This window comes from Carcharhinus amblyrhynchos, chromosome 12, assembly GCF_965287045.1.
Source record: "Carcharhinus amblyrhynchos chromosome 12, sCarAmb.v2.hapA, whole genome shotgun sequence".
Classification (NCBI taxonomy): domain Eukaryota; kingdom Metazoa; phylum Chordata; class Chondrichthyes; order Carcharhiniformes; family Carcharhinidae; genus Carcharhinus; species Carcharhinus amblyrhynchos.
In genome coordinates, this window is record NC_137335.1 from 56,723,785 (window position 1) to 56,748,188 (window position 24,404).

General features: G+C 40.0%; 1 protein-coding gene across 5 annotated transcripts in view; it reads right to left on the reverse strand.

The window, feature by feature from the left end:
• Positions 1-24,404, reverse strand: part of hhat (hedgehog acyltransferase) — a 200,380-nt gene that overhangs the window by 173,823 nt on the left and 2,153 nt on the right. For 2 of the 5 annotated variants that reach the window (XM_080200570.1, XM_080200571.1), the window contains exons 3-5: positions 4,977-5,044; positions 1,546-1,659; positions 102-296 (exon numbers count right to left, since the gene is read on the reverse strand). In XM_080200570.1, the coding sequence (XP_080056696.1) occupies positions 102-296; positions 1,546-1,659; positions 4,977-5,044 (377 nt within the window). Of the gene's footprint in view, positions 1-101; positions 297-1,545; positions 1,660-4,936; positions 5,045-21,845; positions 21,917-24,404 lie in introns of all 5 variants that reach the window. The other 3 variants (XM_080200572.1, XM_080200574.1, XM_080200573.1) reach the window with 3 other exon arrangements.

Consider the following 24,404-nt stretch of genomic DNA (forward strand, 5'->3'; position numbering starts at 1 on the left):
GAATATTTTCCAATGTTATCCTTGAGTTCTAATTTACAGCACATTCCTGAAAGCAGTATGAAGACTTAAGTTCTCCTGTACCCATAACATTACATTCTTACCTGAATTTTTCCAAGAGAATCCATTTGCAAGCTATATAGTAATAGCACCGAACACAGCCAAGACAATACTGGCACTTGCAGCTGGGCCACAGCATAGGAGATGAGCAGATGCAAAAATATAACCATCAGGCCTTTGTAGCCTACTGTAAAGAAGCAGGCCAACATTCCGTATATCATCAGCAGCCACATCCTAAACTAAAGAAAAAGAATCCTTCTGTTACCATGTGAAACAAGAACTAAACAATTAAGTGTAAACTTTCTGCATTACAGAGCTTCTGTTGATTTCTTGGTACCACAAAGTTTCAGTTTAGTATTGCTGAAAGACAACTAACATTACTACAGTACTGCACAGATTTATTTGGATAGCACAGCATGAGCTGAAAATGTAAAAGAACATTGCCTTGTTGTCAATTTATGATGCAATTCAGGACGAATTAGAGAAGAAATAGAAAAAAACCCAGAAAATGATGAAAGTACTCCACAGGGCAGACAGCATCTGTGGAGAGAGAAACAACTTAACATTTCAAGTCAATGAACTTTTGACAAAACTGTTCTGATGAAAGGTCAACTGACCTTAAACAGTATCTCCTTTCCAGCACTTTCTGCTTCAGATTTCCATCAGAACTACTGTATTTTATTTCTGAATTATACAAGAAGGTTGGTTGAAATTTTAGGGTAATAAGCAAATTAGATTACAAAAAAGGTAAGGCTACATGAAGGTTTCACTCCGGTCCATTTTATAAGTATTTCAATAAATGATTATTGAACATAAAGCAATCTATTTTGAAATTCATAATTGTTTAATAATCCTAAAACTTAAGATACAACTTCCTCCCTCATTTGCTGCTTTCTGAATGAAATGAATGCAATTCAACTCCCTCATTAGTAGGTCAGTCTATATCATGGAAAATTATCAATGCCAGCCCTTCAACATAGATCTCTTTCCTCTGTTCCCTTTAGAATTAATATAACCTACAGAATTGAAAGAAACCATTCGGCTCAACAGCTCTATCCTGTATTAATGCTCTAGACATGCCTGCTCCCACTCTAATTATCTTTTTCCTTGCATTATATAAAAGGTGATTATAGGATAATTTAAGCCAAAAGCATGGCACAACTACAACATTTGACATTTACCTTCCATCTCTACCAATTAGTGCTTCTCATCATGATCCTATTTTCTTTTAGGTTGGACATTTCAAGGTTTTCTAGTTTCCTATTTATCCAGAGAATATTGCAGATTGAAAAATACAATTGTAATTCATCAAAAAGATCTGGCAGTAGAAACAGAAGGTTGCATACATATTTACATCATATAAATCAGTTTTATTTTAGAAAGCTGAAAAACGCCTGTTGTTGGAAAGATGTCATCCTGTCACATCAATATATTCTGTACAGTACTTGGCATATTTCTGATACTTTGATTCCAGCTTGAATGGCTAACCTTTAGAAGAAAGGTGCTGGTCACTTGTGATATGATTACATGACCAAGCAGAGTCCACATCAACAACTTCTTTACCCACTCTGTCCAAAAGCTCCATTCAAAGTCTGTTGGGTCCTGAAAAGTGTTACAAGGGTTAGTCTTCAAAATATCTCTCAAATTATAAATTTCACAGTAACTTCATTGCCGTGTCAATGCAAGCCTTACACGTGACTAATAAATAAACTTTTTAATAAAACTGCAATCAAATGCTACGATGGAATTGCAAAACAGAAAATCAGAATTAATATCACAACCAAGCCAGATCTTGCCTTCAACCAACCTCCCTATTTAAAATACATACCTTTTGATTTGATTTACTATTGTGTTTTGGGATACAGTGAAAAATATTGTTTCTTGCACGTTGTACAGACAAATCATATCATAGAGTACATAGGGGAGAGAGAAAGGAGAGGGTGCAGAATATAGTGTTACAGTCATAGCTAGGGTGGAAAGAAAGATCAACTTAATATAAGGTATGTCCATTCAAAAGTCTGACGGTAGTAGGGAAGGAGCTGTTCTTCCTTGATTATGCTGGGTGCTTTTCCAAGGCAGCAGGAAGTGTAGACAAGAGTCAAAAGTGGGAGGTTGGTTTGTGTGATGGATTGAACTACATTCACAACCCTTTGTAGTTTCTTGCAGTCTTGGTCAGAGCAGTAACCATACCATGCTGCAATACATCTGGAAAGGATGCCTTCTTTGGTGCATCTGTTAAAATTGATGAGAGTCGTAGCAAACATGCCAAATTTGTTTAGCCTCCTGAGACAATAAAGGCATTGGTGAGCTTTCTTAACTGTAGCATCAGCGAAGAGGGATTAGGACACCTAGAAATCTAAAACTCCCGACAATTTCCACTTCATTACTATGATGTGGAGGTGCCAGCATTGGACTGGGGTTGGCACAATAAGAACTCTCACAACACCAGGTTAAAGTCCAACAGGTTTATTTGGGATCACGAGCTTTCGGAGAGCTGCTCTTTCATCAGGTGAGAGGAGAGGTAGGTTTCACAAACACAGCATAGACAGACACAATTGCAAGATAATGGTTGGAATGCGAGTCTTGTCTGATATCCCTGTGCACTTGCCTGAAGGGGTGTCACTTTGCAGTGAGTAGACTTGATGGAGCACAGGCCATTCATCCTTTCCCTCTGGCACAGGGCAGTTCTCATGTGGACTCCACAGGTGCTAATCTCTATTGCAACTTTTGCCCAGGCCACCATGGTCAATTGGGTGGGCCTCCAGATGCCACCCTTGGGAAATAGTACCTCCTGCTTTTCCTAGACAGCCCGAAGGAGAACCTGCAGGGAGGCTTCGCTGATTTGTGGGGCCACACATTGCTTGGTCAGAGACATAACGCCTGTGATGTGGAGAATTCAGAGCTCCCTGGCCTGCGGTGAGTGAATGGCTGTTCAGGTGTCCTTCAAACATAGCACCCAGACATGGGAATGACAACTTTCTGCCTGCCTACAACATGACAATTGGTGAGCTCCTCTCGTTTGCACGTTTCCAAACCAAGATGCCAAAATAGACGATCCCAACCATCATGTCTAGGCATCCACTGACTGTTTCAGTAAGTTTAGAACACTGGCAGGTATGAATTCCACTGGTAACATTTGTTTTGACTTGTCCATTCTAGGGAGAGGCCCCATCCATTGGTTATTCAATATGGAATTTTCCAGAAATTTAGCAGCCTGTGTTTGAAAACGCAAAGGTCACTTGGCCCCCTTGGTGCCATCTTAACTGATTATCACTGTCCATTTTAAATAAATGATAAGTTCCAGAAGCTGCCATTATGAGCCCACTCCATGTGTAAATATACGAATATGGCATGTTTTACTGGGCATGAGTGTATATCTGACATTGTGATTTTTTAAAAATTGCTTTTCTATTCTGTTATCTGTGTCTGTATATGTGTGGGTTTTGACCATATAATACAAAGCATCTTGCAATATTTTAATTCACAATAGAATACACCTCTAGTACAGTCCATTCTATTCAATACCATTTCAGTCTGTGCACTTGCAACTTAGCATGTTAACAGGATAAACTTAGGCAAGTCCGATTGGTAGTAAGGTCAGAGAGGGTAAAAGAAAGCAAAATCTACATGAAAAAATGAACTTACATTCATAAAGCATCATTTGTAATCTCTGGTTGCTTACAATGCTCAATGTCAATGAAGTGCTTTTGAAGTGTGGTCATTGTAACAGCAACTGGGATCTCACAAACAGCAGTGGTGTGATATGATGGCACTGTGGTTATCACTACTGCCTCACAGCACCAAGGACCCAAGTTCAATTTTCAGCATTGGTATCTGTCTGTGCGGAGTCGGCATATTCTCCCCACGTCTGTGGGTTTCCTCCAGGTGCTCCAGTTTCCTCCCACAGTCCAAAGATGTGCAGGTTAGGTGCACTGGCCATGCTAAATTCTCCCTCAGTGTACCCGAACAGATGCTAGAGTGTGACAACTAGATTTTCACTGTAACTTCATTGAAGTGTTAATGTCAGCCTACTTGTAACAATAATAAATCAAATGAAAATAAATTAGATAAATTTATTTTTTAAAAAGTGAAAGATAAATGTTGGAGGAGACACTAGGGTGAACTCCTCATTACTTATGCCATAACAGTGCAACGGTGCAGTATTCTCTGTTTTGCACTGAAGCGCCAGCCTAATTTTCAATCTGAAGTGTGTTATAGAAACAGGAGTAGGCTATTCGGCCCTTTGAGCCTGCTCCACCATTCATTTTGATCACGGCTGATCATCAAATTCAATATTCTGATCCCCCTCTCATGTCCCTTGATTCCTTTTAGTCCCTACAGCTATATCTAATTTCTTCTTGAAATCAAGCAAAGTTTTGGCCACAACTATGTTCTGTTGTAGCGAATTCCACACATTCATCATCGTCTGGGTGAAGAAATTTCTCCTCACTTCAGTTCTAAAAGGTTTACTCCATATCCTCAAACTATGACCCCTAGTTCTGGACTCCCCACCACTGGAAACATTCTTTGAGTCTAACCTGTATAACCCTGTTAGAAGTTTCTATGAGATCCTCTCTCACTCTTCCTAACTCCAGTGAATATAATCCTAACTGACTTAGTCTCTCCTCAGAGTCTTTGAACCCACGACCTTTTGACTCAGAAACAAGACTGCTAACACCATATGTTAATTTTAAATGAGTATTCTGGCATAGTTGGGCAATGTTTGGATTGTCACAACTTCAACATAAGCCAATTATTTCTACAGCACCATGGAACAAATCTGTGAATTTGAGTATTACCCAATTTTGTAAATATAGCTTATGCAAATCCTATAAATTGCTTAAAATAATACCAAGCTCATGTGATCCATTTTACTTACCACAATAAACCACATAATTATTCACCAGGAATTCAATTACCTTCTTAAAACCCCAAATAAAAAATCCTTTTTCAAATCCAAATACAGCATCAAGGTCTTCTTCATGATCTGTCAGAAATATATAAAAAACAAAGTACAGGTGTACTGCAAATGAGAATATTCCAGGTTAATCATCAAATTTTAATTTGAATTTCAACTAATAATCTGAAATCAAAAGCAATTTGGGATTTGAATATATTGTGTTCAGTCATTACATCATTGTCAGTATTGCTGAAATGCAAGAAGACAGAAACAGAATAACATTTTCATCCAAAGAGTGTTAGGTGACAAAGGAAAAGGGTTTGACTTATTTCTGGATAACAGGCAGATCAATTAAGTTTCCTCAAAGTAGAAAACTTGGAAGATGCAGGACCAGGGATGACATCAGGTATCCCACATTTGAGAAGGAAAGAATGGAAGGAATGGTTGAGTGAAAGATTGGGGGGGATTCTCCCAAAAAAGAATGAAGTGCCCAACAGGCATAAACCTCCGGCACTTGTGCATCACAGAGTGCTGCAGGAGGATTCATGCTGCTAAGTGGGGCAGGCAGGCCTAATTCTGCCCAAGAGGTCTGCATCAGTGCACTGAGTGGATCACTGCGCGTGTGACGCTCTGTCAATGGGGAGATCGACGCATATATATTGGCACCCTCATTGCCAGCCTCCTGACTGTCTCTCAGCCACACACTGCCACCCCCCCACCCCACCCCCACTCACCCACTTTTCGATCACTGGTTTCCCAAACCACTTCCAGCCCTGGTCGCCGGCCAGCTTTGATTGCTGGCACTGCCCAAGGGGCACATTGCCACTGCCCCCAACCTTCAGGGCACGGCCTCAATGGCCTCTGTCCCCACCAGTGGGGTGATCACACCTGCTCCCGTTGAAGGGGACCACCTTCAGTCCCCGCCAGTGGAAGCCTCTCTCGGCAGGGGTAGGAGACATTAACAAGCTTGCAGGATAATGTCCCAGGCTTGCTAACGATATGGAAATGTGCATTTCCAAATCGTAATCAGCCTCATGCTGATTTCCAGCACGAAGCTGATTATGTCAAGAAACACGGCCTGGGATACTCGCAAATGAGCTGGATGCCGGTCGTGAGTCTCACTATAGGCCCCCAGCTGACACCTACCAGCCTGCTGCGCTGATCGAGTAGCATTGCAGGCCAGGAGAATCACCTCTGGGTTTGCAAGTTGCCAAATCTGTAAGTGAGCATAGACTCTGAACTACTAAGAACATGTAATACTTACTATAAATAGCTAATGGGAGAGACGATTGCCTCATTTAAAATCAAATTTGGTATACATTTCAAGTAATAATATAAAGATACGAGAAAATGGCAAGGAAATACAATTAGACAGATCTAGTTGAAGTAGTACTACCACCAACACTAACAGGGTTAATTGACCTCCTAATGTGCCGTAAATTTTCAGATTGAATGTTTTCATAACTGGAACACATATTTATTTAACTTCACAATTTGCGATCTCAAAATCAACTGGACTTTCAGAGTTCGCTGTGAAGCATGAAGACTAAAAGATATTTTCACTTTTGGTCTGTTTAGTCAAATCGTAGACGTGGCCATGTTTTTGCAGTCAGCCATGAATGGACAGCGCTCACTGTTCACTGTGTTAGGAAACCAAAGCTTTTGCAGGCTTTTGAGTGAAGACTTTTTCTAATCCAGCAATCAATTCAGTGCAGCAGCCAAAAAAAATGGTGTGTGAAAACAGGGCAAGAAACTGCTATCAGATTAAAGAATCCTCACTGAGATGGAGATTAAAATCAGGCCCAGAGTCCAAACCAGGAAATATCTACTGCAGTTACATCATGTGCAGAAAGTAAAATAAGGGTTGGGAAGGAGGATGAGGTTGCGAGAACAAGACAGCTAGATTGTGAAAGCTAGAGAGAGAGAGCACAAGGGAGACAGGTGGGTAAGAAAAAAATGAGAAAAAGCAAGAGATACACAGATAAATCTTCCACATTAACTAATATCTGAATGAATAATACTTCCATACTTGTAAGCTTTTCAGAGCTGAGGGGTTGTTAGCAACTATCACTTATCATGCCATTAAAAATTAATTTACTTCTGAATGAACAAGCCCTAGGCTTTTCTGGCATCTTGAATGGGGCACTTGTGGCCAATTATCCCAAGTTCTTGCCATTGCATTGATTTAAGTGCCAAGTCAAGTCAGCAAGGGCTATCAGAACACAACTTATGTATGATATAGTTGGCTCTCCAATGGCAACTTCCAGATTTTCACGTGCTGAAGCCATTTTCCCATGTGCTCAATTAAAACAATGAGCATTGCCACCCCGTATTACCCCTTCGCAAAATTCAGACATAGCTGATACAGGATATCTTTTCAAGGGCAATTAGGAATAAGCAACTTGTTTTAAAAAATCATTCATGAGGTATGGTCATTGTTGCCTTGACCAGTAGTCATTGCTCATCCTAATTGTCCTTGAGAAGGTGATGGAACTGCTGCAGTCTATATGTTGTAGGAATACCTACAGTGCTATTAGGAAGAGTTCTGGGATTTTGAACCAGCAATAAACCTTCAAGTCAGGATTGTATGCGATTTGCAGAGGAACTTGTATTAGTGGGTCTGTACTCATTGGAGTTTAGAAGGATGAGGGGGGATCTTATAGAGACATATAAGATAATGAAGGGGATGGATAGGGTAGAGGTAGAGAGAGATTCTTCCCACTCAGAAAGGACAGCAGGACTAGAGGGCACAGCCTCAAGATAAGCGGGAGGGGGGGTGCTGCTGCAGTTTAGAACAGAGTTGAGGAGGAACTTCTTCACTCAAAGGGTGGTGAATCTCTGGAATTCTCTGCCCGTTGAAGTGGTGGAGGCTACCTCGCTAAATATATTTAGGTCACGGGTAGATAGGTTTCTGGTAGGTAAGGGAATTAAGGGTTATGGGGAGAAAGCAGGAAAGCGGAACTGAGCCACTTCAGATCAGCCATGATCTTATTAAATGGCAGGGCAGGCTCAAAGGGCTAGATGGCCTACTCCTGCTCCTACTTCTTATATTCTTTTGTTTAGTGGTGCTCCCAAGCATTTGCTGCCTTTATCCTTCTAGATGATGGAGGCTGCTGTTGCTTGTGGTGTTCACATTTCATGACAGAATTTAAAAAAGATAATCATACTGAAAAACTAATCATTGTAACCTACAAGTAGAAATTATAATTGGTGATGCAACAGTACTTTTTAATGAACGGTTGTACTTGCTTGCACAATAAAACCAACATAAGACTGTAAGTAGGGCATAAATCTGGTTAATTTAAATACTTCTGTAGTCTTCCACTTGTGAATTAACTTCAGAAGTATATATTTGGTATATAAGGGAACAGATGTTTGATATCGTAAATTGACATATGTAAAATGCAATTCTCAAGAATAAATTGTTAAAAAATCCTTTATTCTCCTCCTGAAAAAAAGGCAATGGTTTCCACAAAGTGCCAAAACAATTTTATCACTGCTGTTCTAAAAGTACAATTTAATAAAAAAAAGGGGAATTTACTGCAAGTATCTATCCAATGTTCTACTCACAAATTTCACAGAAATTGTGAGTGCTACCCAATGTAAAAACTTACATTTAAATAACACCTTTATGATAGATACTGGGAATTTGTGAATCTTAAACATTATCTGCCAGCCTGCTTGTCAAACAACTATTCTGGGTCACCATCATAGTGTTTAACTAAATAATCTGATTCAACATTTTGACTATCATATAACATTTGACACCACAGGTAATATCAAGCTAAACTTTCTTGCCAAAGACAATGTTCATCAAAATCTTCAAATCAGTTTTTCCACAACTTTCACAACACAACTCATAGCGCCAGGGACCTGGTTCAATTCCAACCTTGGGTGATTGGAGTTTGCACATTCTCCATGTGTGCGTGGGTTTCCTCTGGATGCTCCAGTTTCCTCCCACGCTCCAAAGATGTGTGGGTTAGGTTGATTGGCCATGGTAAATTGCCCCTTAGTGTCAGGGGAATTAGCAAGACTAATACTTGGTGTTATGGGAATAGGGCTTGGGTGGGATTGTTGTCAGTTCAGGCTTCATGGGCCAAGTGGCTTCTTTCTGCACTGTAGGGATTCTATGATTCTCTGTCTGCCTGCAACGTTAGTAAGCATATCTGGTGAATCCCACGCAACACTGTTTACAAACTTCAGTCTGCTTTTCTACTGAAATTAGCAAAAACACTGATATCAGCTCCACTTTCTAATTAGGAACCAATATATTCAGGGAATAATTGAATTCAAGAGTTAAATGAGTTTTGCTCTTGGTCTTTTGTGAATTTCTTAACTCTTCTGAAAATTACACTTCTACAGAAGAAACCATCCCAAGCAAAAAGGACAGTAATAATCTATAACTAATTCATCCAAGTTTACTTCCAAACTTTTCACGCATTTAAATGTTCAATTGCTGTCAAATATAATGCCTTTGAGCAAACATGATAACTAAAGCAAATGTTGTCCCATTGTTTAAGGGGAGAAGAGACTTCCCTGGGAATTATAGACCGGTGAGTCTTACTTCTGTGGTGGGTAAGGTTTTGGAAAGGATTATTAGAGACAGGATTTATAGTTATTTGGAGAGTAATGAATTAATTAGAGACAGTCAGCATGGTTTTGTAGCGGGTAGGTCGTGCCTTACTAACCTTATCGAGTTCTTTGAGAAAGTGACCAAAGAGGTGGATAGGGGTAAGGCAGTTGACGTGGTGTATATGGATTTTAGTAAGGCGTTTGATAAGGTTCACCATGGTAGGCTTCTGCAGAAAATGCAGATGTATGGGATTGGGGGTGATCTAGGTAATTGGATCAGGAATTGGCTAGCAGATAGGAGACAGAGGGTGGTGGTTGATGGTAAATATTCGTCATGGAGTTCAGTTATGAGTGGTGTGCCTCAGGGATCTGTTTTGGGGCCACTGCTGTTTGTAATTTTTATTAATGATCTGGATGAGGGTATAGTTGGGTGGATTAGTAAGTTTGCTGATGACACCAAAGTCGGAGGTGTGGTAGATTGTGAGGGTGTCATAGTTTGCAGGGTGACTTAGAAAGGTTGCAGAGCTGGGCCGCGAGGTGGCGGATGGAGTTTAATGTGGAGAAGTGTGAGGTAATTCATTTCGGTAGGAATAACAGATGTGTTGAGTATAGGGCTAACGGGAGGACTTTGAATAGTGTGGAGGAGCAGAGGGATCTAGGTGTATGTGTACATAGATCCCTGAAAGTTGGGAATCAAGTAGATAAGGTTGTTAAGAAGGCATATGGTGTCTTGGCGTTTATTGGTAGGGGGATTGAATTTAGGAGTCGCAGCGTCATGATGCAACTGTACACAACTCTGGTGCGGCCGCACTTGGAGTATTGTGTGCAGTTCTGGTCCCCACATTACAGGAAGGATGTAGAGGCTTTGGAGAGGGTGCAGAGGAGGTTTACCAGGATGTTGCCTGGTATGGAGGGGAGATCCTATGAGGAGAGACTGAGAGATTTGGGGTTGTTTTCGCTGGAAAGAAGGCGGCTAAGAGGGGACCTTATTGAAACATATAAGATGATTAGAGGTTTAGACAGGGTGGATGGAGAAAGCTAGCACGAGGGGGCACGGCTTTAAATTAAGGGGGGGTAGTTATAGGACTGATGTCAGGGGTAGGTTCTTTACCCAGAGGGTGGTGAGGGACTGGAATGCCCTGCCAGCTGCAGTTGTAAATGCGCCTAGTTTGGGGGCGTTTAAGAGATCTGTGGATAGGTTTATGGACGAAATGGGATTGGTTTAGATTAGTGGGTTAGTGTTGTTTTTTTTAAAAAAGCTGGTCGGCGCAACATCGTGGGCCGAAGGGCCTGTTCTGCGCTGTAATGTTCTATGTTCTAAACCAGCTTTGAGGAAGAAGAGAAAATAGGTTTAGTTACCAGGTGCATCAGGATTATACAGATGGTCTGCATGTGATTGGTAGTAAACATCAACACACTGTCAGAGGTACAACAAAAGGCATTATTGACAAAATACAGGCTGGTCGGCGAGCAAAGGGAAGACACCGGATGTACATTGCTCTCAAGAACAGGAACTCATCATGAAATCAGATTTTCACAAAAACGTGTGCATTGTAATAATGTGTTATTATTTGCAATGGGATTTTATTACATTCTCATCTTTGTAAATAATTTAATCTTTACACTTCAGATCTCCCAGGCTGAAAGCTGGTTTCTGCAACTCATACAAACCATGTAATAATTCGAAACAGGTGATCAAAGGACAGAGAGAACACAAGGCTTGCATAGAATCATGGAATCCCTACAGAACAGAAGGAAGTCATTTGGCTCATTGAGTCTGCACCAAACACAATCCCACCCAGGCCCTATCCCCATAACCCCAAAGATTTACCCTAGCTAGCCCCCTAACATGAATGCAATTTAGCATGGCCAATCTAACTAATCTGCACATCTTTAGATTGTGGGGCGAAATTGGAACACCCATAGGAAATCAGATGCAGGGAGAATGTGCAAACTCCATACAGACAGTGACTCAAGCAGGGAATCGAATGCGGGTCCCTGGCACTGAGGCAGCAGTGCTAACCACTGTGCCACCATGCCACTTTGTAGGTTCATTATTCAGAAAAATTTAAAGACTGCATTTTTAAAAATATGCCATGCAATGCAAGTGGAACTTTAATTTCTGAATATAATAAATGGTAGTGACTGCAGCGTATAACAAAATAACAACATTTGTTGACATGTTTGATGGTGACTTTAATTTCTCCAACTAAAAACTTGAAAAGGAAGGATTACAATGTGTACAAGTTAAAATCATTTTTTTTTACATAAAGGAACATTCAATATCCAATTTTCTTTCCATGCCGTGGGGGTGGGGGGGAAGTGCTTTACCTCCACTCGGTAAAAGTCAGGTATCGTATATAATCAAGGATATAGATTTTGTTCTGTGTCTAAGAACACTGGTGCTCCATGTAAATTATTTTCCAGTTAGTCTGGATATTAACAGAGTTACAATAAATTGAAGATAAAAAAAACATGCATTTTATTTAACACCAATCATGACCCCAGGATGTCGGAAAGTGCATTCAGCCAATTATTTGTTTCTGAAGCGCAGTTACTGACGGTGGGAAAGTATGATGTGAAGAGGTCATAAAGAGGTTGCAGATGGATGTAGAGAGGTTGAAGGATTAGACAAAAATCTGGCAGATGGAGTATAGCATGGGAAAATGTGAAGTTGTGCACTTCAACAGAAAGTATAAAAGGGCAAAGCATTACTTGAAGAGAAGGGCTGCAGAATTGCAAAGTGCAGAGGGATCCAGATGTTCTATTGGATAAGTCACAAAAAATTAGTATGCAGTTACAGCAAATAGTTAAGGCTAATGGAATGCTATCCTTTGTTCTGAGAGGAACTGAACATAAAAAGATGTTATGTTTCAGTTACGTAATAATGTGGAGATGCCGGCGTTGGTCTGGGGTGGGCACAGTAAGAAGCCTCACCAAGTTAAAGTCCAACAGATTTACTTAGTATCACAAGCTTTCGGTGACTCACCTGATGAAGGAACAGCGCTCTGAAAGCTCATGATACCAAATAAACCTGTTGGACTTTAACCTGGTGTTGTCAGTTATATAAAGCATTGGTGACTCAGATCTTGAATAGTGCGTGAAGTTTTAGTCTCCTTATTTAAGGAAGGAATCAGGGGTGATTGATATTATTAATATATATAATTGCATATATTATCAGTGATTGATACCTGGAGCGAGCAGGTTGTTTTGTGAAGAAAGGTTGATTACACTGGGCTTGTTTCCACTGGAGTTTAGAAGAACAAGGGTGTTTTGATTCAAGTATACAGATCCTGAACAGTCTTTACAAGGTGAACAGGGAAAGGATGTTTCCTCTGATGGAGGAGTCCAGAACCAGGGGGCACTGTTTTACAATTAGGGGTCACACCCTTTTAGGAAGAGAGAGGAGTGCCACTGTGGAACTCTCTGCCTCAGAAGGCAGTAAAGACAGGGTCACTGAATATGTTTAAGGTAGAGATAGATACACTTGTTAGGTAAGGAAATCAAAGGTTATTGGGAAAGTGGGATTCAAAACACAAACAGATCCACCATGATCTATTGAATGGTGGAGCATGCCCTTGGGAGTGAATAGCCTTCTGGCGCAGTGGTTAGCACTGCTGCCTCAGTGTCAGGGCCCATGGTTCGATTCCCAACTTGGATCACTGTACGTGCGAGTCTGCACGTTCTCCCTGTGCCTGCGCGAGTTCCCTCTGGGTGCTCCAGTTTCCTCACAGTCCGAAAGACATGCTGGTTAGGTGCATTGGCCATGCTAAATTCTTCCTCAGTGTACCCGAACAGGTGCTGGAGTGTGGCAACTAGCCGATTTTCACAGTAACTCCATTGCAGTATTAATGTAAGCCCACTTATGACGCTAATAAGTAAATAAGTTTAACAATGAGGTGTGCCAGTACAGATAGCTCTCTGACTAAATTAGTCTCAACAAATAACAATGATGCACACATTAATAAAGTACAACCAAGGTAACATGAAATATTTACTTCCTCTTCTGCTGTGGTGATTGGTGAGCCATGGTTAAAATTCTGCCCATAGTATCAAATCACAAAATTTGCACCAACATTTCACAGCTGATCTGTAGGTGGCTAAAACAGAGTCAACAGATGTTGTCAGAATAGAAAAATACAGGGCCTTGTTCTTCTTTCAGAGAAAATACAGGTGTAATACAGGAATACAGGTGTAATACAGGAAAATACATTAATTTATTTTGGAGTAATTCAAACTAAGGTTTTTACAACTTTATAGAATAACAAATACTCTGCAATAAATTTACAATACACACAGGTGTTTAGTCACCTGCTTAGTCTGCATATTTAGACAAGATCCTGACAGGTGATAGACCGTCGATTACATTAAAGTGTGACCTTCAGCTACATTTTGCGATTTAATAGTTCAAGAAAACAAACAACGTTCAACTGGACATTTAGAAACATAATATAGACTCAAGCAAAACGTGCTTGTCACAAATCTCCAAAAGCTTTGGTTCTTGCTTACCGCTATGGCAAGATTACACAAATCAAGACTAATAAGTCTCTGTGCAATAAGTGACAAAGCAAAGATGCTTGTTGTAGACACTGAAGAAAGCACACAGAGATCTAGTAATCTCCATGATGAGACTTTACCTCCACTTGCCATGTAGCGCTTTCTAATGGGGTTTTGCATTGCCGAACTGCAGTGATATGACCAAGCTGTCCAAGCAGCCAATCATATTAAAGAATTCTGTTGTTAACTGCACTTTGCAATACTGCTAAAAACCCTGTTACAGCTGATTGAAATGCTATTAAGAAGTTACACGTTCAACTAATTACTAGATTTTGCGAACACATTTAATTGTTTAGGGAAAAAAATTCTGAATCTCATGATCAACTTTTAGAAATATAGTATGATTTGAAGCAAAACTTGCTTGGCACAAATCTTTAAAAACTTCCCTACCCCTATAATAAGATTGCACAAATCAAGCCTAATACGTCTGAGTTTAATCAGCTCCAAGGTAAAGACGCTTGTCATCAATACTGGAGAAACCAGACCAGTAAATATTCCCCTAAATCTTGCAATTATTGTGAATCTGGAGCTTCCAAAAACACAATATTCATGATAGTTTATTAATATACTGACTTGCAAAGGTCTTGAAATGTTATCATGGCTCTAATACTGAATCTTGGTATTAAAATATTGATATCTAATCTGAACAAATTCCAAATAAAATGAAAATGTAACAAGTGAGAAGAGAAGTATAATGTCCTACAGATAAATTTAACTTTTAAGATCAGGAAAATTAATAGGGATGCTGTTGTGAAAATCAGTCATAATTTTTTTAAAATTTCAATATTTCATCATTTTCTTGAGGGTAAATATGCTTTGTCCCCGTGGCCATGTAATCAGAATGTGTTTGCCTAAATGAAAACTGTCATCTATGTTAAAGGAAAAAAAAACTACAATCAGTAATCAGAACTCCACATCTGCCAGGGTCAGACTGTTACTGATACAAAACACTCTGTGCCCAGACCGTCACTGGTTAGCCGAGGAGTAAGAGAAGGCTGTTCAGTAGAAGGAGAGTTCCACTGGAAAATACAGGAAATAGAGGAGATGGAGTTAGCTACAAAATACATTGAGAAAAGGAGCGTTCCCTAAAACAGTAAACAAAAGATGTAAACAGATTAGTACAATCTAATCTGTGTGAATTGGCAAGAAAATATTTACCTCAGATTTTAAAACTGCATGCAGCATGTTCAATGCTTCCAGTTTAAATACACCCAAAAGCTTCTCACTCTGGTGAATTTCATCAAGTATTCAGAACTGTTTTATGCCAAAATACTTTCCAAAAAACATAAATATTTTCAACCAATAAAACCTTTCAATAAACTACATATTTTGCAATCATTCATTCAAACTGGTCTACAGACCTGCTTTGAGCTTTAAGATCGCAAGATCATCTTAGTTAAATAAACTTCAACTGTTGAAAAAAAATAAACTTCAACTGTCAGTTAGAATCATACATTCAGTGCCAAATCACGTGCAGAAAGCAAAATAAACAAAGAAGAAAGATTGAATTAAGGAGGAGAAAAAAGATTTTTTTAAAATTTCCAATAATAATTAAAATCTGAAGAAAAGAAACTCCACAATTGTTAACTTTCAATGCCAGATAGATAGTTCGGCAATTATCAAGATGAGAATCATAGAAATCATAGAATCAGAAACCGTACAGTACAGAAAGAGGCCATTTGGCCCATTGAGTCTGCACTGACCACAATCCCACCCAGGCCCCAACCCCTGTATCCCCACATACTTTAGCCACTAATCCCTCTAACCTATGCAGCTCAGGACACTAAGGGGCAATTTTTAGCATGGCCAATCAACCTAACCTGCACATCTTTGGATATGGGAGGAAACCGGAACACCCGCAGGAAACCCACACAGACACCAGGAGAATGTGCAAACTCCACACAGATAGTGACTCAAGCCAGGAATTGAATCCAGGTCCCTGGAGCTGTGAAGCAGCAGTGCTAACCACTGTGCTACCGTGCTGCCCAATTATTACATCACTGAGAATTGACAGACACTGGGATAGTCAGGCTCAAAAATTTTCTTGCGAGTTCAGATGGCATAGATCACGTAAGCAGGAACTTCACTTTTTTCACGTATTTCAATGCCCGGTATTTCTACGAGAAACCAGCATCGTGTGGTTCCCGGCAGACCAGGCTGACTCAGACTGAACTTCTGAATCCACATTTAACTGCACATGTGCAACCACTGGAAGTAACTGTCCCCTTTACTCTCTAATAATGGTGTTAGCCTCACTGCTACAGCAAAATCTAGTCCAATAGGTTTTTAAAGCACTGTTTAGCGCATGCAATATATTAAAAAAAAGTCACATACAATTGAAATGAGTCATCATCATGTTTCTTTAGTTTTCTATTCTGCAGGATTATTGTACAACTATGGTCAAATTTAATTTTTTAAAATTAATCAATAAAAAAAATCCTTGTTTAATTTGTTTACTACTTTCAATGAATGTCTGTCAAGTGCCCATATACGAAACCACTGCTAATTAGTGAGGATGCAGTATAATGGAACATGTGGGCACTTTGTACCACAAAATGGACCTCTACTCATCTACCCATTACTATATTCTCCATCTCAGCAGGGAATTGCCAAAGCCCATTAAGGTGGTGCTTTTACACCAGATGTTACTCCTTGAGTTTACTGACTGCACCCAAAAACAGATGCCCAGTCCATTACAATCAGACAGTACAATTACCTGCCTAAAAGCTAGGTAACAGTGCCAAATGCCTGAGGCGTGCCATTGTATTTCAGTCTTTCAATTTTGTAAAGTGCTAGACTGTGCACTGTACCCTCACTCAGGGCCCCATTTTACCATTTTAATTCCAACTGCTGGGCGGATTTGAGACTGGGAGTGTTTCAGATCCGACTTTTAGATCCGTACTCTGGCACCCCCATACATACTCTGCCTGAAAAAAAAAGCAGCAATTCTGAATCACGCTGCTGAAGGCCTGTAGGAGGGGCTTAACATGCTTGAAACACTGCAGCTCCGATCAGAGCCTTCAACTGCACAAGTGCAGTAAAAATAAAAAACTCCCCTGCCACATCGCTCCCCAGGCCACAAAATGCCTCCACCTGTCCCCCATGGACATTGCCCCACCTCTACAACATAAGTGACCCCCTTATCCCCCCACAACCCAGACTGATCGCAGTCCCTTGTCCCCCCCCTTTCCCCCCTCCCACTCATCACACACACAGCGGCAGTGGACCCCTCCGCCCCCCGCCAGCGAGCTATCTGACCCACCTCCCTCCCTTCCACCAGAGGGCCATCTGACTTGTCTCCCTTCCGCCGCCACCTGCCACCACCCCCTCCCCACTCACCAGAGAGCCATCTGACCCACCTAGCCCTCTCCCCCATCACCGATCTGAGTCAGAGAGCTGCCAGAAACTCTGAACTTACCTCTTTAGAAGCTAGAGCGCCCAAATGGTCCCTCTGCAGACCATGTCTGTTTTGTGCTAAATCTGGACAGGCGAACATGGAGGTAAAGGGGGAAGTGCCAGTAGATATGTGGGCATGCAGCCCATTAAGTTAATTTAAACGCATCCCGTCTCGGGTGCAGTCCTGAGGGCAGCCATTTTCGGCCCTTGGTAAAAAGGGGGAATGGGCGTGTAGGTGGGTACGGATTGCGCTACTTGCCTCACGTCAGATTTTACCAAATCTACGTGCCCGAAAACAGATGCAACTTGACGGTAAAATCAGGCCCTCAGCCTATCAATTTAAAAATGTTTTGAATTAAATATAGATAAATAAACATCTATCCAAATGAATACCACACTTGATAACTTACACCAACTTTACTAATGAAGGTAAAAAATATTTCCTGAGTAAAACTGGCAGTTAAATCATGTTACTACAGAACCCCCAATGATTGTTTTTAACCCATTATGCTCCAAGTAGGCTGATTTCTTGTTGCAATGCAGATCAACTATTGCTTTTCAATTTCTTAAACACGCACAACAACAAAAACATTCAAAACAAGTATTTCTTATAGCTGCTGGTCAGTCATTCATGATTTTGCCAATGCCAATCATGATGGCATTTGATCAACAAATAAAGCTGACAAATGGAACCAACTCAATAGCATGTATATGCTAACGAAGGAAAGAACTTGCTACCTTCCCAAGAATCCCACTCATCTGTCTGAACTACCTGTGTGAAAGAGATTAAAATGATCTCTCCACTTGCCTGCTTGAGTACAGCTCCAACAACACTCAAGAAACTCAATATCACCCAGACAAAGCAATCCACTTAATCATCATCCCATCCACCACCTTAGAAAATAACTCCTTCCACCAAATACGCACAGTAGCAGTAGTATGTACTATCTATAAGATGCACTGCAGCAACTCACCAAGACTCCTTAGGCAACACCTTCCAACCGATAACTGCTTCCAAATAGAAGGAAAAGGGCAGCAGACACATGGAACACCATCACCACCAAGTTCCTCTTCAATATGCACACCATTATGACTTGGAACCAAATCACTGCTCCTTCACTGTCACTGGGTCAAAATCCTGGCACTCCCTCCCTAACAGCATTGTGGATGTATCTACACCACATGGACTTCAACAGTCCAGGAAGGCAGCTCACCACCTTTGCAACGGCAATGAGGAAAGGGCAATAAAAACTGGCTTGGCCAGTAATGTTCACATCCCAAGAACAAATACAAAAAGAATCTATATCTGGGAGAGCTTACTTTGTTTTTTTAAATGTAAAGCCTTTTTCGTCACATGATGGAAGCTAAATTAAGAAACTCACCAGCCATGATAGCAGAAGAAAAACAGGTGCAATTCCAACAAACAAATAAGAACATTCACAAAATGTTGGAAACAGTCAATGATGAGAGAAAACAAAAATCTCTCAAGCGCGATCAAGACCAGAATTGAAAAAGGAAACCAAGTTCTGCCCCCTGGTGTTAAAAATTATAAATTAAGTGTGTGGTTCACAAAACTGGTCACTCGGATGAAATGAAACTTTTCAAATTAATCGCTGCACTTAAATATATTCAGTATAAAAATATTATACATTTTCTTCAAAATCAAAGTACAACTGACTAAACACAAACATATTCTTGGATATGTAATATTGCAGAACACTGAAACAGCTTGATAAACCCTTAAATCCCAATTGTTTGAGAAAGTTAGGGGCTGATCTAATTGTGCTGCTGTTTAAGATGATTAATGAATAAAAGAGAGATAATTCAATCTGGAGGAGAGTCCAGAACAAGGGGTCATAAGCTTATAGTTAGAACTGGACAATTCAGGGTGATGTCAAAGCAAGCAGGGGTAAATAGAAATTTCTATAGTACTACATATTCCATATGTTTCTGCTTAAACTAAACTTACAAAAGTCACAACAGCACAAGATTGTAAATTCATTCATATTTATCATACCTGCCATTTTGTTTCTCAGAATAATTTACCAGAATAATAACATTCTATTTTAGCACCAAAATGTTAACATTCCTAAAAAGAGTTAAATCACTAAAAGTGAAAACATATCGCAATACAAATGCTAAAATTGCAAGCTATAATAGTTTTAAAATGACATAATTGTCACTTGGAACTTGCAAGTAAACATAAGATAAATGCTAGTCAACAACATTATTACAATACATAATGGATAAAGTATTAGAACATTAAAATAATTTCTTACTTCAAACGTTCAGATAAGGAAAAGTGTTCAAAAATAGAATCCGTTCCACTTGCAGTCATCCAGCCATTTGTATTAAATATTTGCAAGTCAAGTTACGCATGGCTATATATAGAGTAAAGCATTTTAGAATTTTTATAGGTCTTGTGAGTCTGTTAGCTTCTTTCTACAATAACTTCATTACAAGCCTATTTATGACACTAAAAGATTTATATGATCAAGAGAAACTGGAGAATACTGACCGCTTCAAACACAACAACTGGATCATTCACAAATGTTGTGTCTCTTGGGCGAATAAATGACTAATTCGTTCTGCAGTGATAGCAGGTAAGCCTCTCTCATTTGCAAAGTCACTGTAGGTTTTGACACAGCTTCCAACATCTACACGCACATCTTTGTTGTCTGCCTGCAGACTTATCATATCTTCATTTATTGACTCTCTCAATTTAAATGTACGATCACAAATTAGGAGCAGAAGTAGGCCACTCAGTCCCTCGAGCCTGCTACAGATTCAATAAGAGCATTGCTGATCTGATTGTAACTTCAACCCCTCATCTGCTACCCCTGATAATCTTTTATTCCCTTGCTAATTAAGAATCTATCAAGCTCTGCCTTAAAAATATTCAAAGACTTTGCTTCCATAGCCCTTTTTTGGAAAAGAGTTCCAGAGACTCACCAAAGAGACCCCTTGTTTTTGAGCAGAGACCACTAATTCTAGGTTATCTAACAAATGGAAAAATCCTCTCCATATTCATCTTGTCAATACTCTTCAGTATCATAAAGATTTCAATCAAATCATCTCTTATTCTTCCAAATTCCAGCAGATACAAACCTAACCTCTTCAACCGTTCCTCAAGACAACCCACACATTCCTGCTATTAGTCTAGTAAACATCCTCTGAACTGCTTCTAACACGTTTACATTTTTCCTTAAATAAGCAGGCCAGTATAATACACAAGATCACTTTTAGCATCAAAATGCAGCACAAGATCTACCCAAAATGTACTTATGTGTAACACTTACCTATTCTTAGTGTGACACCTGTGCTTGCATACCAACTGTAAGTCCTGAGAAGTCTGGGTCGTAGTTTGAAATGGCCAGTCTCATACAGTCCATCAGATAGACATTTGAGAGATGAGTGCAATACTTGGACTTGATTTTCATCTGGGAAATAGCCATCTCAGAGGTATGTAGAACCAAAGTACGCCTTCACCTTAATTGCATAGAACGTCAGAAGAGGGTACTTCTCTCTATTTATAAATCCCCAAAAATCTTTGTCCCTTAACCTAGCTTTCAGCTCTGTCATTTTGCATGGTGATTATTTCCATGTCAAGTCACACCTGCTGAAACTTAGCTGTCTGTTCTCCAATATCCATTGAAGAAAGGATTTGAGACAAACAATGATTTGTTCTATCTTGTCTCCCTTATGAAATCATCTATTGAACTCTTTTTACAATTTTTTCAGGCAGTCATTGAATTTTTTTTGAGTGGAATCCTCTGTGTTTGACCTGTTGTTGGATTTTCTCCAGATTTGGGAAGTGCTCAGCAATTTTGTTCTTTAGCTGGGAGAGCCACAGGCCCAGTTTCAATTTGAACACATCCACTGCACTGATCATGTGTGACAACGTAGTTCATGGTTCAGCTCATTCAATTTTGAACTTAAGTCTGTATGATACACCAAGTTTAACAACTATACATTATCTGACAGCTCACTGTACACCTTATTTCTTGATTTAACATTTCAAGGACCAGATCTAAAAATCTCTGGAGTACTTATCCTCAACTTAATCACCTGACATTTACATAAGTGATTAACACTTATGTAAATAGATGGCATCAAATTCATCGAATAATGATTTGAAGAAGCAATGTTGCACAGCTCTGGCACAAATTGAGTTGACGATCTTGACAACAACTGTCATGCTTGCTCACTAGCACTTGTTGGTGGATGATAACATGTTGGTAATTGACAAAGGAAGGGGAATTCAGCTTCCTTTCTGCAAAGTGAAAAAAAGTCAGCATGGTGCACCAGCAATGCTGGGCGTCAATCAGGTGTGATTATAACCAGTTTCTTGATCAGAATATACCTTTTAAATTCATTGCAGACATCTTCGCCTCTTGTCCTCTCTTTCAGTGGCAAAAGAATGAGGAAGTCCTCCTTTGTTGTTGCATCGTCAAATGACACGAGGAATAAAAAAAAAATCAGCTGGGGCATATCCGTCATGTCTACTGACTCAAACTGCAGTGAACAACATTCACAGCCTTATAAGTCTTGGCGTATTTGCTGAGACATCCTCAGACAACAATTCCACCCTCTGGCTACTGTTAAAGCACCAAGCAGCATGCTCATGATGGCTGTCATAATTCCATCTTTGTTTATAAAGTCTTTGAACAAGGTGTCAGCAGCAACCATCATAGCCTCCTTGAGAACTTTGCCATCAGTTTCTTACGTTTTGCAAGCAGATGGCTAATGCCTATTTGCTAGCCTTGCTTTTAGCCACAGGTTTTGAAAAGGATGACTGTTGAGCTTGCAACATTCCCTTTTGCCCTCTAACTTTCTATATCCAAAAGACATTGTTTAAAGAGAAACTTGCTTGAAACTTTGCATGCACTGTCTTGTGATCTCATTCCAAATTACCGCTTGTACTCAAGATTACACTCTGTTGACAAATGGTCTTGCCTTTGACCTTTGTAAAAAGAAATTTACTTCACCATTCTTGGTGTAAATGGTAGGTTTTGCCCTTTTGGACGTCCCTGGCTCGTCACTTTGTCTTCAACCAGCTTAGTCCACATTTTGGCGCCTGTTTCGGCAGTCAATAAGCTGATTCACTCATCATCGCGTGAAGCTGGAGTCCTGCACATTTTCGGCAGCAGTTCAGCGGTCAATGACAATCAACTTTGAGATGCCAGGATTGACCTGTTGATCACAATCTACTACTTGGAGACCACTGCTGTACTCAAAACTCCAGAAATGGTCTCACCAATGCCCCCTGCAACTGAAAGATAATCTCCCTACTTTTGTAATTAATTCCTCTCACAATAGATCACAACATTCTAGTAATTTTCCTAATTACTTGCTGTATCTCTCTACTAGCCTTTTGTTATTTATGCAATAGGCCCCTCTGCGTCTCAGAGCTTTGTAATTTCTCACGATTTGGATAAGAAGCTTCTTTTTTATTCTTCCTGCCAAAATGGGCAATTTCACATTTGCCCACATTACACTCTTTTTGCCCACTCAGTTACCCTATGTCCCTCTGTAGCCTCCTTACATTATCTTCATAATTTACTTTCCTACCTATCTTAGTGTCATCAGCAAATGACTCATCTAAGTCATTTACATAAATTGTATAAAATTGAGGCCCCAGCACTGATTCTTGAGGCACACCACATGTTAGTTACATCCTGCCCATTAGAAAAAGACCTATTTATGTCAACTGTTTCCTATTAGCTAGCCAATCTTCAATCCATGTATGATGATAGTGCCTGCGCCTGTAAGAAATCTACTTTAGTCATGTTTCTCGTGTAGGATCAGTTCAATGCACTCACAGCTATTTTGCCTGGATCTAGCAGCACTGTACTGTTACTGCAGCAGCATAATTGATCTTAATTGCCACAATATTTGTTTGATCTGAACTAATACGGGGGCCTGTTATTGTGTGTTTTTCCCTAGGATATTGCAGAATAGGCTTGATCAGGTTGATTGACAGGCAAGGTCATATGACTGGGTACATCTAGGCTTTCACAGAACCCAAGGCAGTCTACTATTTGGGATCTTTAAAGGGAGATTGTTTTCTCCATATCTCTTGATCTCTGAGGTCTAGAAACTATACTCAACTAGGAAATAAACCTCTTTCTCTGAGATTCTGCTACTGGGGTTGGAGCTTCCTCTAGAGATTGCTGCATGAGAATTAGAAGACAAATATCTTCTTGGATCACTCTCTGGAGATGTTAAAAGACAAAAAAAATCTAGTACCCACATGTGCAGACACTGCTAAATTGGAACAAGAGAGATAGCTAGCTGTTAACAATTATACTTTGTCATGTTTAAAAGTTATGCAAATTTTTTTTATTATATGCTAACGGTGTTCCTAAATAAAGTTTGTTTTGAGAAAAACTTTCTGGAATGAAACACTTTACGCTCACCCTAATTTCAAAATCAAATGTAAAAGTTAGAGTCTATGTTACCCCTACACCATGAGCTTTTATTTTACAGAATAGGCTTTGATGTGAAGTCCTCCTCTAGGGGAGGAAACTCTCCTGCTGTTGCTTCACTTGCGAAACTGCAGTGGAACTTAAGTGTTGGAACACTCACCTTATTCCACATTTGAATTATAATGCGACAAGAAACAAGAAGTGTTTCCACTACCAATGCCTTTGGCCTTGCACCATGAAACCTTTTGCTACTTCATCACTTCTGCCTGCAGCCTATCACAGGCATTCCTTGTTGTTCTTTTTCCCATCCTCCCATCTTTCACTTATGCAAAACCTGTTAAATTCCCAAGTTATTTTTCCATTCTGATGTAATATCACATGCTGGGGCCTCAGCTTTTTACCATTTATATAGATGATCTGGAGGAGGGAACCGAGTGTAGGGTGTCGAAATTTGCTGATGACACCAAGATTGGGGGAACGGCAAATTGTGCGGA